This window comes from Macrobrachium nipponense, chromosome 2, assembly GCF_015104395.2.
Source record: "Macrobrachium nipponense isolate FS-2020 chromosome 2, ASM1510439v2, whole genome shotgun sequence".
In the NCBI taxonomy this organism is placed as follows: domain Eukaryota; kingdom Metazoa; phylum Arthropoda; class Malacostraca; order Decapoda; family Palaemonidae; genus Macrobrachium; species Macrobrachium nipponense.
Genome location: NC_087201.1, coordinates 52741947 through 52759788, shown reverse-complemented (window position 1 = coordinate 52759788; position 17842 = coordinate 52741947). Strand labels below are relative to the sequence as shown.

Here is a 17842-nt window from a genome sequence, read left to right as displayed (position 1 = left end):
AATTTACGATAACAGAAGAAATATTGCATTTTCTTGTACGGATGAATGTTTTAGGCTTATTGAGTTATGTTTACTAATTACCTTGTAACTACGAAAGTAAGAGGAATTTTGACGAAATATTTCGTATACGTATTTTCAATTACCATATGAAGCTCCATGAATTTTTTCATGACTTTGCATTTTTTGCCCTATACCACTGTATATAATAGGGGTTCCAGCCGGCCCCCTTAAAAGGAATTAGGCAAAAAATTTTGTATTTCATAAAACAGGCCAACCCGGAGTCTTTTCCAAGGGCTCATGATGTTAGAGCAGTTGCCACCTCCATCAATTACTTTCAACATATGAACTTTGACGATCTTAAGAAATACACAGTCTGGAAATCTCCGACAGTATTTAAACGCCACTATTTGAAGTCCTTAGAAGCCCTTACATTCTCTGCAGTGGCAGCTGGAAACACAGTTTCCCCTGACACTGCTTGATATATACTTCTTAAACCTTATCTCTGTAGCTCTTTCTCTTCTGCCTGCCTCACTAGCACCCTTACTTAGCTCGGTCGTCTCTGTATATTTAACCTGGGATGTAGTTGTACATACTATATGGATATTGTTACCTTGTCTTTGGGCTTAGTTCCCTTATTTGTTCTGTATACCCTTACCATATCTGTTACTATGGTTTTGTGTTCTTATTATTAAGTTACTTTAAGGTCTATTAAAACGCATTGTTTCTGTATATTTTTATCACTTTATTGTAATCTTAAGTTCTATATTATAGCAACTAACCTTACTTGTGTTTTAATTTACCTGATTTTCAGTATTTTAATATGTTGTGTATAACTTTCCAAGCTTGGTGGGGCCAATTCTCTGGCACTATTTCATGGAGTGACACGGGCTGAGCCCAGAAAAGGGATTTTGACGGAGGAAAAATCTATTTCTGGGCAATGACCCGTGTCGCCCAGTGAAATCCTACCCTCTTTTCACATTCCTCACCCTGTCTGGCCCAAGCTTGGGTACTATCTTCAGGAATGACGCCAGAGACGCTCACTGTAGTAGTAGCGGGTAGCGGGGCTTTGGTTCGGCTCCTCTGTAGACAGGGGATTTGGCGGAGAAGGAAGCTAATTGGCAAGGGACCTCTGGTAGTGGTTTCCACTCGCTCTTTTACTATACCGACACCTTTATTAAAAGGTGAGCGAGCCAGATTATTCTGGCACTATTGTTTCTCTTTTTTCTCTGGTATATATACGTATAGAAATATTTATGCCTTAGAAATGAGGATCAAGGATACATTTCACTGGGCAACACGAGTCATTGCCCAAATAGATTTTTCCTCCATCAAAATCCCTTTATTTGTCGGATGACTGCTAAAATCATGAAAATATGACTTATCAAATAAAAATTAACTTGCAATAGAAAAAAAAATATATTTTGCTAACTACAATTGATAAAGTGTAGGAGCAAATGAAACAATACATGTACAGTACATAAAGTTTATTGCTAGGCCTGAGAGCTGGGAATGCACTTGGTGAAGGTTGTACAAATATTGTAGTATTCTTGCCAGAATTATGCAGTATTCATTCTCATACCAAGAATTTTCATGATAAGAAATTAGCACAAGGTATCACCTCAGACTACTAACATAGAAGTCCATTTTTACCAGTATATTTACGAATGTCAGTTACAATATTTTACATTTTCCAAAAACAAATAAAAAGCAGCCGAATGAAAATACTACTTCATATTAAAACAAAATTATTTACTCTGGATTTTGAAATATAATGTTGAAATGATAAGGAATACTGTACATTAATGACAGGCTTTTTTTTTTTTTTAGCTCAGAACCTTATCATCAATTAGAGCATATTCATTTAACAAGGTGGCCTAACTCACATGCTGAACTTTAACCACTGTACCATTTTCACCAGAGTTAACTACTGTACATTACAGTACTCATACACTGTATATAAAAAAATTCTAATATTACGGTAGATCCATGATTTTCCATATACCTGACAAACGGTAAAAAACTACAAAAGAGGGAATGTTAAATCATACAAAGTTCAAAGAAAGCAGTCATGCATAGGAAGTACAGTGCAGTTTCATACACACTTAAAAAGAAACATATGCCTATGCTAAAGCTTCCTATTGAAGGAACAAAATTTACTGACAATAAATACAGTAGTAGAGATCAGTCTAATTTATGGGGCACAAGTAACAAATCAAATTAACCCTTGCTAAAAAAAAAATCATTTAGCTCACAAGACAGCAGTGATAATTGTTATGGAACTTAATTTTTTAAAAGAAAACAATCTATTATCCTAAAAATAAGTTTTTCACTAAATACTTTACAAATCTGGCTTTAAACATTATTTGCATAATATAGAACTGCATAATTTTTTGCTACTGTACATATTGTGCTTTGGAAGCTAAACTTTTGCTCCTTGTTTATTCTAATATCAACTGCTACGATACTATTTAGAATGCAGCAATTGGTTGCCTACAGTTTAGATTACTCTTTGAAATAAAACAAGTCTTGTTATATGTTGACGAACTCTCACTGCAATGGGAAAATCTCAACCCCTGGATAAAATACATGTAACTACTCCATATCCATAGCAATTTATTTTTGTAACATTTCCTTAAAAACTGATAGTAATCAATTACATCAAATTTAGCAGTTCATCATTATTTAGATAAATTTCAAAATAGTATAACTTACATGTTATATATGAACCCTAAAAGGACATTTACAAAATTTTTAGCAGTTCAGTACCTCCTTTCCATATAGGCAGTTTAGAATAAAAAAAAGTAATTGACTAGTATGTATGCCACACTACAAGAAGTGCTTTTGAGGAAAACATAATGCAAATCATTTTAATGTGAATTGAATATTAAAAACTTTTTCATCAAAAATTATTGTTGCTGACAGCAGAAAATCATCAGTGTTTTCTTTAAAAAAAAATAATTATAAACAAATTATTATCCATAATTTGAGTTAAAAGAACAATTTTCTGTCAACTATCAAATTTGATTGCATATTATTAATGAACTAAAATTTATAACAAAACTTTATTGGTAATGTATGAAAAGTAAAGATTAAGCCTCAATAATTAAAAACTCAACAAGGAAAGGTGGTCATGTTCCCTAATTCAAGAAATGTAATAAAATGCTTTGGAGAAGAAAAGTGGTATAGTGAAAGTGACCCTGATAAACTGACAAAATCACTTAAATTCCTACTTTTGTTTCCCAGCGATGACCCACAACTGAAACGCAACAATAACTCTTGAGTTATCCACTATAATATTCTAGCTCACTGCTCTGAGAAATGTATGTGAATAATTCTATTAGGTTGACAAGATATTTCCTAATTTAGGAATTTATTTTACCTCCATGAGCAAGCCATGTACTAAATTAAAGAATTAAAAGTTTTTATTATGTATGGAAACATACAAATATGCCACATCATATTCATCCAGGGTAGGTAGACTGTTTGCTACATTCTTTTCCGATTTGTGAGCGAGTGAAAGTGGAAAAAATTACAACCATTACCTCCAATATCAAAGGAAAGGATTTCACATTTCCAAGGTGCTACCCAGGGTAAAGGATTTGGATGGTTTTCATAAAAGTAAGAAATGTCAGAAAGGTTCATTTAACCAAAACCTGAGAACTACTTAAACCTTTACCAAAATTACAATCATTCCTTGAAGTGTCTTAACTACTACTTTGGAAAACAGAAGCATTTACTTAAATCTAAATACCTTAAATCTAAAAGAAAGACTACTCAGGTTTTATTGTTGTTACATATTTCCAAAGACTTAGTGCTAGTAATTAAAGTTTGGTCATCACAATATTGGTCAAGTAATATCAGCCATCATAATTGCAAAAGCATGACTCATATCTAAAGCCAGACTTAATTGATCTTCAAGGCTCTAACAGCTATTGTGAAAGGTTAGGCCACATTAGCACAGCTACCGACTGACAGCAAATCAAGAACCTTCTGCTTCGTTAAGATCATTTCCATAAACATTCCCTTTATTTTTCATAGTACACCATAATAGTAATATGAAAAACTCAAAGTCTTAAAGGTATTGGAGAATTGTTTTAAGAGCAATATTTTTAATGCAGATAGAACAAGAGACTATTTTAATCCATGCAAATGCACTTATCACGGTAAGGTTTTAGGATTAAAATCTTATTTATTTTAGCTGCAAAATTTGGTAATGAAGCTGCTACTGTATCCTTGTTGAGATTGGTTCAACTATTATCAATAAGTATTTTTAAGGATTTTTGTATTATAGCACTATACATATATAAAAATTTAAATGCAAAAATGTGGCTTTCTTTGGGTTGATTACATAAATGCAACTGGTGAAGGATTGCAAATCAGTGAAGCTTCTATAAATATCAAATAATAGTACTGCAACATTAATAAAAAAGCTAATAAATCAGTAAAGCATAATTACTACTCTAATGAAGCTGCTATGATATAGCAATGATATTTTTATTAAAATCATAAACCTGAATGCTACATATTTTTGCATTGCATAGCTGCCACTATTGAACAAATATCACTGTGATACTTGCAAATGTTTTATAGTACAGAATAGAAATATCTCTTGTAAAAGAGAAAAGGAAAGAGACAGCCATGTCTGTGCTGATAACAAGCAAGTGTTTGAAACTGTAGAAAGTGTTTACCCTATTCTCCAAGCTGATTACAAGTTTTAACTCATTTGTTAAAGATAGCTAACTATTTATACCCAACATCCATTATCTATATTTAATTAAACAATAATGCTCACACTTAGATTACAATTTCTTAAAATTTCTTTAATTTGTGCATTCCTCTTATACTCATAATCAGAAGTACATTTTATTTTTATGTGAAAAGGGATATAGAAGGAAAATAATTGTAACCATTATATCCTAGAACCCCATGGCCGGTAATCATAAACTGTATTATTGGCCAATTTTGTTTTTAATATAATGGCACTCATTTAAAACTACAATACCAGAATCAACACCGAGTTGTGTATTTCACGACTTCAGCCTATATACTATTTTTGTAATCTGTATTACTATTTTTCAATAAAATGATGATAACTATAACAATATTCTGATTCCATGAAAAGTTAAATATGGCTTACAAATAGAGCATCGTGATGAACTGCAAATTTGGCCGACAGTGAACTTAAGCCTGAACATTTTGTCTAGGATACTTTAACACTACAAATTTATAACCAAAAATGTTTACTCAACTTGGAAGCTAAGCATTTATTTTGCAACTGAATAAAATTTCCTGTACCTTATACATAAGAGGATTCTTTTTAGAATTAATCCTTACCAAAAATGGAAAAATAAATACTTTCCTGTGCAAAACTTTCTTCAATTTTAGGAGAAATTATTCCAGTAACTCACTACCCTTTACAACTTTTCAAATACGCTGTTGTAACTTTTTTTTTCAATTGATCTTATGATGCTCTTGACAAATGTGTTCCATAGTTAGGAAGTGCTCCAATAATCATGCACAACAGTACAAGCAGTCTTTACCTATGCAAAGCAACTGTATAAGGTTTTGACTATGTTCTAATCAGTATGTAACTATCAACTTGAGAATAATGCCCCTTTGGAGTTACTATATTAATTTGGTTAGATTTCTATAATAATATATAATTTGTTGGCAAACTAAAGTTTAAAATTCTTTGCCCATTCTATACCAACCTTTCCTCTTTAATTTTGTTTTGTCATCATTGTCATCATTTTATAACATTTCCACTTTAATTTTCAGCTTTGTCATCACAGTGTTTGTACATAATTTGTTGCTGATGAAATTATCACTTGTCTTTGATTTTAAAAATACCTCCTTGGGACATTTTTGCACAGAAGCACCATAACTTCTCTGCCACTGCAATCTATTTTAAATATAAGTTGCACAGTACAGTAACAGCAAATCAGTAACTTACAGAATCCATTGCATGCATCAATTATCAGTGTGTGCTACAGCCACACACAATACACCTAAGACTACACAGCTAATATACAGTATGTGGAAATACTGTAATAGAATCTTAAATCAAATGTATCTTTAGTCCTATGAAAAAAAATTAACTTCAGATTCTATGCACTAAAAGGATCCAAAGAGATATATAATCACAGCTTTCCTCCTTGCACCAAAACTGTAAAAATCCCAAAAGGAACTTTAAATACAGTACTCTGGAGCAAAAAGTTCCTTGAGAAAAGATTGTCAATACAATTATTAAGTGAAGAAATGGACAGCATGAAATGAAAGAATGAAGACCTCTTTCTGTTATTAGGAGAATGATAATTAAGCATTCAAACTGTGGTAAAATCAAATCATGGATGCTAGATACTCTGTGTATATATCATATGAGTATGCCTGAACTCCATTTACATAAATGGATACTGTACCTTATATAAACTGATACTGTATGTGTACAGTCAGATTTACTGTTGAGTGATTGTACATGGTTTAATATATCCATCTTATCGGTCACTACAAACAGGGGACATTAAATGCCATAAGAAGTACAGGATCCCCTCTGATTGTCATCCTGGTCTTCAAAAAGTACACAAAACAAATAAACTAACAGAATTTCTGATGGAGTGGTAAAATAGCTTATCTCTAACAGCAAGAACACCACACATCTCAAAATGACAAATACAGGTTACTAAATAACACTAAAATCCAAAAATAACAAGCATTGCATATATACAGTACTCGTTACATCTTATGGACTCTTGTTATACAGGCATGAGAATCTGTGATGCACTATCAAGTATGCTGCATTCAGAACTGACTTTTACCCTAAAATGGAGTAATGCGTAATGCATGTAACAGACTTCAGACATGCAAAATTTTGAATATTTTTTTATGGTATTAACTTAGCTTCCTCATGCTTAACACCCAGAGAAGAACAGCCTGTTGCTTCAAGAGACAAATGGAACCTATAGCATAATAATTCTGTTGTTGTGAGGGGAGGGAAGGGCTTATTCCTACCCTTCATACATGGAAATCGAAGCAACTTTTGCAAAGTAGTACATTAATCAGAAGGCTGAAAATTTTTAGTGGAATATATTCTTTCTTCTCTGCCTAAATAAAAACATGAGTCTCCTATCCTGATTGAGATCCTGTAGTTATTTATGGTATCCATCATACCTGGTTGTCTTTCTTGCCTACGTAATCTCCTATCCTGTTGTCTGCTCATCTGAACTGTCACTCTCCAAGTATTTCCTTGGGAGGATTTAGGTACCTAATTATTAAGCTATGAGGTAAATGTAGACCAGCTCACTTCCTATATGTATTAATTCCAGTCCATAAAGTAACTGCTTTAAGCAGCAACAATTTCAAAAATTCTGATCCATTTATGAGCTTGAATTATTCTTTACAAAGTATACTAATGAGATTTGAAAGGATTCAAAATTAAAATTCAAAACCTGTGGAAGAATACTAGTGTATAGGTTTCTGTCCAGCAGGCATCTGAATCTGGATGTGGTTCCTGACAAAGAATTTTAAAACTGGATACTATTGCTGTTTGACAGTTTGTTGGATCTGGAAAGTTCTTGCCAAACAGGTATTTGAATCTGAATAGTCTAATCCTGTTGGTATTAAAATTTTTTATATGCAGTTCCTACTGAACGAGTAGGCAAGCCTGTTTTATTCTACATTCTTATCTTATAATTGCTTAAATATACAATTTATGTCTTGGTTGTGTTGCTGCTCGTATCTATGCTTCCATCCACAGGGCTTTACCATGATCATACAAAGTAAATGATTCCTGGCTTATGGCTAGTAGTGACAATATTAACATCTATAATAACTTCCCGTGTAGAGGAAATGGACTTTCTCTAGATACAATTGCCTATCAAACTGTCATACTTGCTACACTTTTGCTCTTGGTAGGGTAGGTCATAGTAATTATAATTAATCATCTGGAAAAAATATACCAATGGCACTTTATAGAATTTCTTAATTGCATACTATTGATGATAATACTTCTACATCCATGATTCTTTCTTCAGAGTACAAAATTTTGCAGACTACTATTACTTTGAAACTAGGCTTAGAATACTGTACGTGTATTCTAGCTATTGAGTACATCTCTGCGATTGTGTCCTCTTACATTCTGTTAGATTTTGTACTACTAGGTTTACCATGTAGTTCATAATAGTCTAAGATGGCATAAAACACAGGTAGTTCACTCAAACTGTGCAAATGAAAAAGCTGTAGTACGTAATGATCTAAGATAGCACAAAACAGATAGTTCACTCAACCTGTGCAATTGGGAAAGATTTAGTTATCTCTCTTCCATACTATTGCTGAATATTATCACTGCCTCTTCCATGATTTTAGTACTACTGTACCAGTTTTAAATCACTTAAGATCAGTAACATATAGTACTGGAATCATAAAAGTACTACTAACTAAAATACTGAGGCTTGCTTCCTTGCATTTGTTGATAACTCTAACTATCCCAAATCAAAAGTGTCTTGTATTATTAATACTCCCTACAGTAAAACAGATACCCTCTGCTTTCCCCATACATCAGGTCTAGAATACTTTCATCGACATTAGCTATCAGCTAAACCATCTTTCTAGACATTAAGCATAAGAGGAATGTACATTTTACACGCATCTGAAGGTCGTGGCCTTAAATTCTACTATGATGGATAAAACATTTAAGTTGGATTTAAATGTTTTGAAGGTGCAGTTTTACAAATAATTTCTAATTACATTCACCACAAATTCTTAAGCAAGAAGTACCATTATGAGAAATCTGAATACAGGATACTCATGTATGCAAAGTAGTACTTGAGTGTTTTCGATAAAAGCACACTAACTGGTAATCTTTTCTATTCACAGTATCAAAAGCCAAAATGTGTTGCATCAGTAAATTTATAACCATATGTACCTCAGACACTATAATGATTGCACAACAAAATGCTGATTGGTATTTATTTTGAAACTATGTAACTGCAAATACATAGTATAATATTTAAAAAACATAATTTTCATAGCAAATGTGATTTTCTTTTCTGAACTACTATAACATTCTTCAGAAACAGATATCTAAGACTTCACTTACTTTTAATATCTGAGAAGCATTGCAATATGAAGCAAATGTTGCCTGTTAATTCAAACCTGCTCTTAAATCTACCAACAGCTACTAAAGAAAGACGGTACTTTTACCTTGCTAATTAATGGTGACAGTTATTGGCAGTGGTATGCAATTTGTTAATACCCTAAGCTTAATAATTACTTGCACAAAATCAGTTACTTCAAGTCATTCATTCTAAATCTAGACAACTGCACCTACTGACAACTGATATTTTTTTTATAAGAAGTAACCTTCAATATATAAAAAAAAAACTCCTACTTTGACAAAAGGCTCTTCATTTCAACAAATGAAAATTCAACAGCATTAATCATAATGTAAATTTGTTACAACACCAATTAAGCATTACATGAATAAATGTACTCTCTGAATCATGACATCTTTGTTTTATGTGACAAAGATATACATTTAGCTTGTCTTGCATTACATAACACATATACTACTTACACTTTAATGCACCAGCACGTATTGTATTCCTCCTAACCCCCAAATCTTAAAGATTATACCATATTATATAAGAGATCTAGCAGCTTACCACCTACTGTATTATATATACAATGTTATTTCATATATGAAAATAGAGGAGGGTTCAATATCACATAGTTTACATCAATACCGTACAAAGGGGATGATCTAGTACCTTTATGAAGTTTAATTCATTCTGGTATTTTGATCATAGGTTCCAAGATTTAGAAAATGTCACAGAGGGTATTCCCTTGGTCATTCATTACTAAACACTTCCAATAACTACATACTAATATCACTTCAACACAAAACTTTTTATGAAATACACCATTGTCTTCAAGAATTGTGTTGGGGAAATTCTTAAATGGGTTCAGTTTAATTCAGTTAGCCAAAAATTATTTCCTGTCATACAAATGGCATGTCCTGATCAACATCCTGAATGCCTGGAAAACTCATAAAATAAATCTTGAATGCACTCCTGAACCTTTTGATAATAAAGTGTTTTTATAAACAATTATTTCAGTTAAATATTACATCAAAATAATGATTAAAAAGGCATTTCATTATCTAAACCAGCTTTAGACTGGATATGGGAGGTGTTATAATACTTTTTTGTTTGTTACACATATATTGCTTACAAGTGGAATCAAGCTCTCATTCAGTCATTATTGCTTAATTAAAGCTGTCTACTTTATGCAGTAAATTATCTGTTTTGTCACTTACAATTACAATGGTAATTTGCAATTGACTGGTTATAGACAGATTAACAAATGACAGATCTAGCTTCACTACTTAACAATTAGGAAAATAATACAAATGTAAAACGATGAAGGGTTCTTCTGACTAATATTTTTAAGATGAATATGAAATACAAAATCAACAAAGATATTTAATTATCATTGACCTATTAATTTTTTTTTCGTTCTAAACATTTATGTACCTCTAATTCTGCTGACAAAAGCTATTTTTGAGTATTCTGGAATGGTAAATTTCTTCTATGAATGAAACATACCCAACTTTTATGTAGGTCAAAATGTACACTACTGAGTAATATTAAATATACCATTTTTGTATAAATATAAATTATGAATGTTTTGTATTAAAATAATTGAGACAAAATAGGTCAGAGATTTTTAGTTTTGCATAAAATTATGATGAAACTTGAAGATGCTTACCTGTACTATACGTAAACAAATTTCTCCACTGTCAAAACATCAACGAGATGAGAACATGCTTTTACTTTTGATGAAAATGACTGTGAATGTGGTATGATAAGTAATACAAATAAGATTCAGATATTAATACATTGTACGTGAATGCCCACTGAAGACCACCATTTTAACTAAATGAAATACTGAGGAGATGAAGTAACCCCACATTTATAAAAAAAAAATTGTAAGGCATCAAAACATTTTTTGTGAAATATAATTAACCCAGACCACCAAGCTGGAATTTAGATGGTTAAAGTGTGTTAGATACTGTTTTGTGCTGTGTTAAACTCTGGGGAGTCATAAAATTTTTTTAATAAAACTTGTTCTGCATTTTCAACAATGTTATGGAACCAAGGGTATCCTGAGATTTATTTTAAAAAATATATCTTTTAGTTAATACATAATTGGATAAATTTAAAATATTGAGAGATTGTTTTGAAGGTATTTAGTTTCCAAACTTCATTCATTTGTGGTGTGCTACATTCATTTGTGGTGTCCTATGTTTTGGTAATCACAGATAACTGATTTTATTGTTAAAAGTTTTACTGCATTGACAAATCTTAAATATTTTGTCATGTTGACTTTTCTTCACATCTCCAAGGACTGACTAATTAGAGCAACACATCAGATTACTTCACTGTGACACTGCTTTTTAAATAATGCCACACTTTTACAGTGGTCTTAATTTGCTTTTGTTTAGTCTTATTAGGTACATAATTTTGTTATATACTGATACTTCAAAAATAATGGGTTGTAGATATTAAGCAATCACTAAGAACTACACTCTTTAGGAGATTTGTCACTCAATATGAAGCTAAGCAGAGCTCCTTGATATTGGTGGAGCCTTTGAGGCTTCAGTTTTCATTTGGGAGTCTTCTCCCTTTTATCTGTCCTACAGAGGCAGATTTTACTTTAGTTTTTTATTCTAAGGTAATTAAAAAGATCCTGAATAATCTTAACAGTTGGGAGAAAAAAATACTAACAGGGCCTCATCATTAAAAAATCTGGGGGTCCTTTAATATTAAAATTGTTTCCTTAGTAGCACTTTTCTAGGTAAGTGAAAATTATGCAATCACTGATGCTTCATTTCCTAAGGGTAGTACATAAGGTGACTGTAACATTTACGGGCCAGTCTCCACTATTCCAGTGTGCTGTCTTAAAACTTCATCTTTAATTCATGGTCATTGGCACTGCCTGTTTTTTATTTTAGGAAGGACACTTCAACATTACAAAGAATAAGCAAATGTACCCTACCTTGGGAACACTATTGCTATATCTCACATACCTTGTACGTGCACTGGGAAGAACCTCCTGGAGGAATATTTGGTCCTCAGCTTAAGGATCATTAGTCTGTAATGGTCACGCACAAAACTGATGGAGGGGAAAAGCTAATTCGGCATAAGACCTTATTCTTGTCCAAGCCCATTAAATTCAAAATCTGTATGTGATGTGGCAAGCCATACACTTTCGCTTTACTACTTGTTCTAAAAGCAGTCAAAATCACTCAAGTTGATAATAAGTTATCTACAAGTTAAACTTCAATGGTGTAATAAATGGAGAATGACAAGTGAAAAACACACCTACCCAATTTTGAAAAACAAAAAACTAAAATTCATTCAATTAGCTTTAAGCAGTTGTTCACACAGCAAGGGGCTAGGAGTATTGAGGTTGAGTGCAATGTAACTATTGATCTGTTTTTTTTTTAATAAAACAGGAAAGATAAGGCTATATAACCATGCAATGTTTTTTTAATGGGGTTCCTTAAAAAGTTAAAATCGTTTGTATCATCCATTTGAATATTATCAGAATCTAGATACAATTTTTGAAATTCCATGATAGCTGAACACATGACTTCTATCCAACAGCTTTCAAAATATCAAAATGGTGGCTGTAAACTACATTTAGGGATGTAGACCACAAAATAAAGCACATAATTTTAAAAAGTCTTGACAGGGAAATCAAATATAAATCTCATTAAAAAGAATTATACAATAATACTGTAATGTCTTTCATCAAAATTTATTTCCAAAGAAACTAAAATAAGAGTAGTATTTACATTTCCCTTCAAGATCTATTTAGGAACTAAAATAATCTGCCTTGCAGGTAACCACTTTTAAGTGTTGCATGGGGAATGGACTGCTATGAGTACTGTAATACCTATGACCAGACAATTTACAAGTTCATGTAAAAGCATGAAGTGATCTTATTCTTATTTTGGTTTGAGCTAAATCTTATAAAACAAATCAAAGTAAAATATACATGCATCAATATTTCTTTGGATGCAGTACTAGATCAGGTCGTACTCACAATAATGCATAATTTTTCCCCATAGCTTAAATCTTCCTAAAGATACCTTGCAACAATATCTATACATACAACCTATTTCATCCCTTATTCTTGTAACTGTTATAAAGATTTTAGCACTTCAGTTCATATAAAAATACTTTTGTACATTCATATTTGGGAAACAAACCAGTGCAAAAAGACCCATTCACTGAAGAGAGAAATTTACAGAGAGATCTACCAACCATGTAATTATTACTGATTAAAACATCGTAGCATATGTATGAGGTTTGCACATGGACGTATCAAAACCTCATTTTTGAAAAAACAGTACTTACATTTCATTTACGTGTGAGATCCAGTCTTATTCAATTGGGTCAGCACCATTGCAACAAACATCCCTCTATGTTCATGGCTCCATTAAAATCATCACTTTAGCCAAGGTAGAGAGTCTTATCCATAGTTGGAATGCATAAAGCTACTTACCGCCTATTCAAGGATTCTGGATAATATTGGACCCAAAGACAATACCACTTCCAATAAGCACTTACCGTGTTTCCCTATATAAAAGGGTAAACAAGGGTCAGTGCTCATTTTTTACCACTACTACACATGCACTAGCACGACCACTTGGTAATGGAGCCATCTGAAATGCACATGAATTAGAAAAAAGAATGTAAGACAAGAGTACAGAATATCTCATTACGTAATTTCATACATACAAACCATGTCCAAATAAACATAAAAAATTTTAAAAATGTATTTGATACTTGAATTATCCAAAAAGTATTCCCAAAAATTTTAGAAATTTGTTTTTGTTATTTAATCCTTACAGGACGGACTAAATGTATATTAAGCACATCCACCCAGACCGGACAAACTTTAAGGTTCATCAGTTTAAGAAAAAAACACATCAATAGAAAGAGTTAGATATGTAAATGCACATGGTGTAAGAAAAAATATTCTACATAATATTATGTACCTTCCACGGGAAGGTACAAAATAGCTAATTTTACAGAGTTATACATGTTTTTCTAGTAATTTACGTATTTTATTTTATTTTGTAAAATTATACTTATAGCTCATACACTATCATAACAGATAAGAACTAAAATTGGTAACAAATTCTGAGTATTTTTATTGTAAAAATATTTACAATATTTACTAAGCTAGGGAGATGCAGTAACTTTCTGTGACGTATACATATTTTTTCTAATATTTCTTTTTACTTTGCAAAATTACAATTATGTATAGCTGGCATACTATCATAAAAGATAAGAACTAAAACCAACAGCAATGCCTGGGTATATTTATGAGCAAATAAATAAAGACATCACAGGATAGAGAGGGGCAATACATTTCCCCCATCAAGTCTCAAGGGCACACTGATCCCCATCTGTCTTGTGCAGAGCTACTACAGTTACCATAAGTTATTTCAGGATCATTGAAGTTATATAAACATCTTTCCTGCTAAATTCATCCAAATCATATGGCATGTAATATTAATAGTACTCATTTGAGTTAGCCCGTCCATCGCTCAAAACCTTTTATAGATCATCATATCATCATGCCTGTCCATTAAGGGTTAAACATTCAGGCTTGGCTTTGTATGGATAATCCTGAATATTTCTAAAATATTTAAACAAAAAATATATCAACAAAACGCTTCGCATAAAATTGGAAAACTAAGACAAAAGTGACACACACAAAAGCAAAGACATGAAATTATCTATGCATAGTTATTTGTGTAAATTTAAGTATATATTGTATGGTTTGACAATTATTATTAAGTATTACACTTCAAAGGTCAAGAATTACCCTATCGAGCATTCACACTATGGAATGTCCATATGCAAAACAGATAAGTACACAGAGCTAAATCAGTATTTTAAAATGCAAAACATGATTTTCATTACAAACCATTAATCACGGTTGCCCTTCCACAAATAGTATCACTAAGTCCTCTCTTCATGACCAGAAAACCTAAGGTGCTGGTGGGTGAGGGGAAGGGAAGGTGCTAATAGTACCATGTTTAATGGGTTGGTGTTGAAAAACAGTTTTTGTATTACAACAATGTTTTGTTTACCACTACCTAACATCATACAATCCATAAATATCAATTGTTCATACGCAGAACAAACCTTCAGTCTTAACAGTATGTCAAATCTGGCGCCAGCTGGAAACCAGTTAAAAACTATAAAAAATTGTAAATGCAAGGAATCTGTGGCATCTGGCATCCGATGCATAACTGAGGTGGAAGCAAGTCAGAGACTGCACCTGAATCCAGTGATGCATCAATCTTTCTTCAACCACCTTGAAGAACATTCCCTTTGCTCTCCTCCTTCCTAGCCAGTTTTTTACTGAAGCCCATGTTCACGCTTCCTCTAAGACAGATGCAAATTGCAGTAGATGTGCTTCCAGGCCTATTCTTACTGCTTCATCAGCTGTTTTATGTATACTGTAATGTTGCTCCATCTCTCTCAAGGGGCATACTATTGGCCCTTCAGGGAGAGTGGGGCCAGCATCATCTTGTTCCTTTGTTATCAAGTTTGCATTTTGAAATATTGTTTGGGATATATTGAAACATTTACGTTAAGACATTTACATGTTTTATTTCTTCTTCAATGATATACGTAAATACTGACTCTTGCCGCTTAGTAGGCTTTAGTGTTTCCCCCTCATATCATTGTTCTTATTTTGTTTCAACAACACAATTTATGGGAACGTGGTAATGATTTAGTCTTTCAGATTTTGTGTGGTTCGGGACGTTTGAGACGTTATGAGTTTGTGTTGTAGGCAAGGTTTATGTGCGAGGATTCATCTTACTTAACAAATAAGGGTTCCTCCACTTCATCAACACAAATTTGATGGCGAAAGTTCTACAATTGTGTTGGCCCCAACTACTGTTCAGGATCAGTCAGAAGTTTCCATCTCATCTCTGTCTCGTGATGGTGGGGGGGTTGTGAGTCATACAGCTTACTCCCTTCCTTTATTCCTAACATATAAATATGTATCTTTTCCTTCTCTCAACATGGGATGTTTCTTCTCTTCTTGAGAGAGAAGGAATATTATATGTTTCTTTTCAGGCTCTACAGTTGTCGGCCCAGCTTCTCACCTTGAAGTTGAGCAGTGGCGTGTTCCGCTCAGATCTTGGGAGTCCTTCTGCATTCACTTCCCTCTGCCAGAGTTGCCACTTCACTAATTTTTGGTATGCTCATTGGTGCTGCAATGAGTTTGGAACCCATTCAGTCCTGATGGCAGTGTGTTCATTTTAAGCTGTGGAGTCCCTTCTATGTGGTAGCCTGCGGAGTTTACATCATCATGCAGGGGTACCAATCTTACAGATGACTTCTCCAATGTGGCTTCGTCTGCTTCTGTGGCGTCTCATCTCCCTCTGATGTTTTGTCATCTGAAGACGTTCGCCTTAGTTCTCCTACTGTCATACGAAATAAACTTTTCTTTACAATTTTATTTGAATATAATTAATCTAGTCTTACACAGTTTTCTCTTTGTAAAGGGTATCTGCTGTGTGACAATATGGCAAGTTCTTATGACGACACAGTTTCGATCAACTCTGCGTTTCAAGAGAAGTGCGGCCAGTCTTCTCCTACCTTGGGCGTTGAATTTTCTTGGTAAGTTCTTCTGAATTTTCTCGTAAGTTCTTCACTTTTCTTCATGCGCACATGTACTGGTACACAATTTCCTAGGATTCGGTGAGCTGGAGAGGTAACCAGAGTCTCTGATATTAGTTCTGGGATGTTCCTGAACTAGAATCTTCTCCCTTGTTTCTTCAGACATTTGGGTAGAGGGAGCAGCCAATCTTAGTCCTGTTCACTGCTTGGTGGGTCATCCAAGTTCTTAAAGGATGATTCCTATGCTCAGTTTTCTTCAGAACTTGGATTAATCGATTCTCTCCAGTTTGAATTAACCATGAAGATTCTACAATGTCCCAGCCAGAGTTGATGAAGTTTCCTTCAAGTGATAGATTCTGGATGTTTAGGGAAGTGTTTCCAGCTTAGGCGTTGTTGCCTTGACACTCACTTTCATGACTTAGTCACCTTAGTTCCTTATTCACACAGACGTGATTCAGACCCATGGACATGTTTCCCCTAGAGATGTGTCATTGTCTTTCTCTCATGTGTGTCTTCCCTTCATGTACGGGAGGCTCGGTCCAGCTTTCCTCGCCTGTTGTTCACATTTGCAGACGTGTTTCAGGTGACGGCCGTGATGTTGTTCATGTTCGCGGATCTGTTCCAAGTGACGGCTGTGATGCTCATGGTGTACATGCTCCTTCGGATATTCGTGGCAGAGAGAGAGAGAGAGAGAGAGAGAGAGAGAGAGAGAGAGAGAGAGAGAGAGAGAGAGAGAGAGAGAGAGAGAGAGAGGTTGTCTTTCTCCAGTTTCCAAGAAACCAAGGCATTCTAGTCTCATTCTACTAGGAGGCCCTACGTTCATTGCCCACCTTCCAGTTGGTCGTGACTTGTTAAGGCAAAGGTATTGTGATTCTGCTTCTCCCAGACAATGTCACATATGTCATTCATCGTCGCACATCCACGTATGTGACTTCCCGGCCAGTGACAGACAGACGTACGTGACTAGACAGCTGTAAATCATAAACACCTGTGCAATGCCTTTTGGTCATGTTGGTTTTGTCCTATGTTTGCTGCCTTGGTGGCATCCAACAGGCATTCCATATCCTCTACATACAAGATCGAAATGGACCTTTGACCTACCACACAATACGTTTGTGCAATGTCTG

At 33.7% G+C, this 17842-nt stretch overlaps 1 protein-coding gene across 3 annotated transcripts in view; it reads right to left on the bottom strand.

Annotated features, from left to right (window-relative positions):
• Positions 1-1469: 1469 nt before the first annotated feature.
• LOC135220577 (kelch-like protein 5) overlaps positions 1470-17842 on the bottom strand; it is a 162703-nt gene continuing 146330 nt past the window's right edge. For all 3 annotated transcript variants that reach the window (XM_064257825.1, XM_064257823.1, XM_064257824.1), the window contains exon 12: positions 1470-13729. In XM_064257825.1, the coding sequence (XP_064113895.1) occupies positions 13667-13729 (63 nt within the window). In that variant the 3' untranslated portion in view covers positions 1470-13666. The remainder of the gene's footprint in view (positions 13730-17842) is intronic.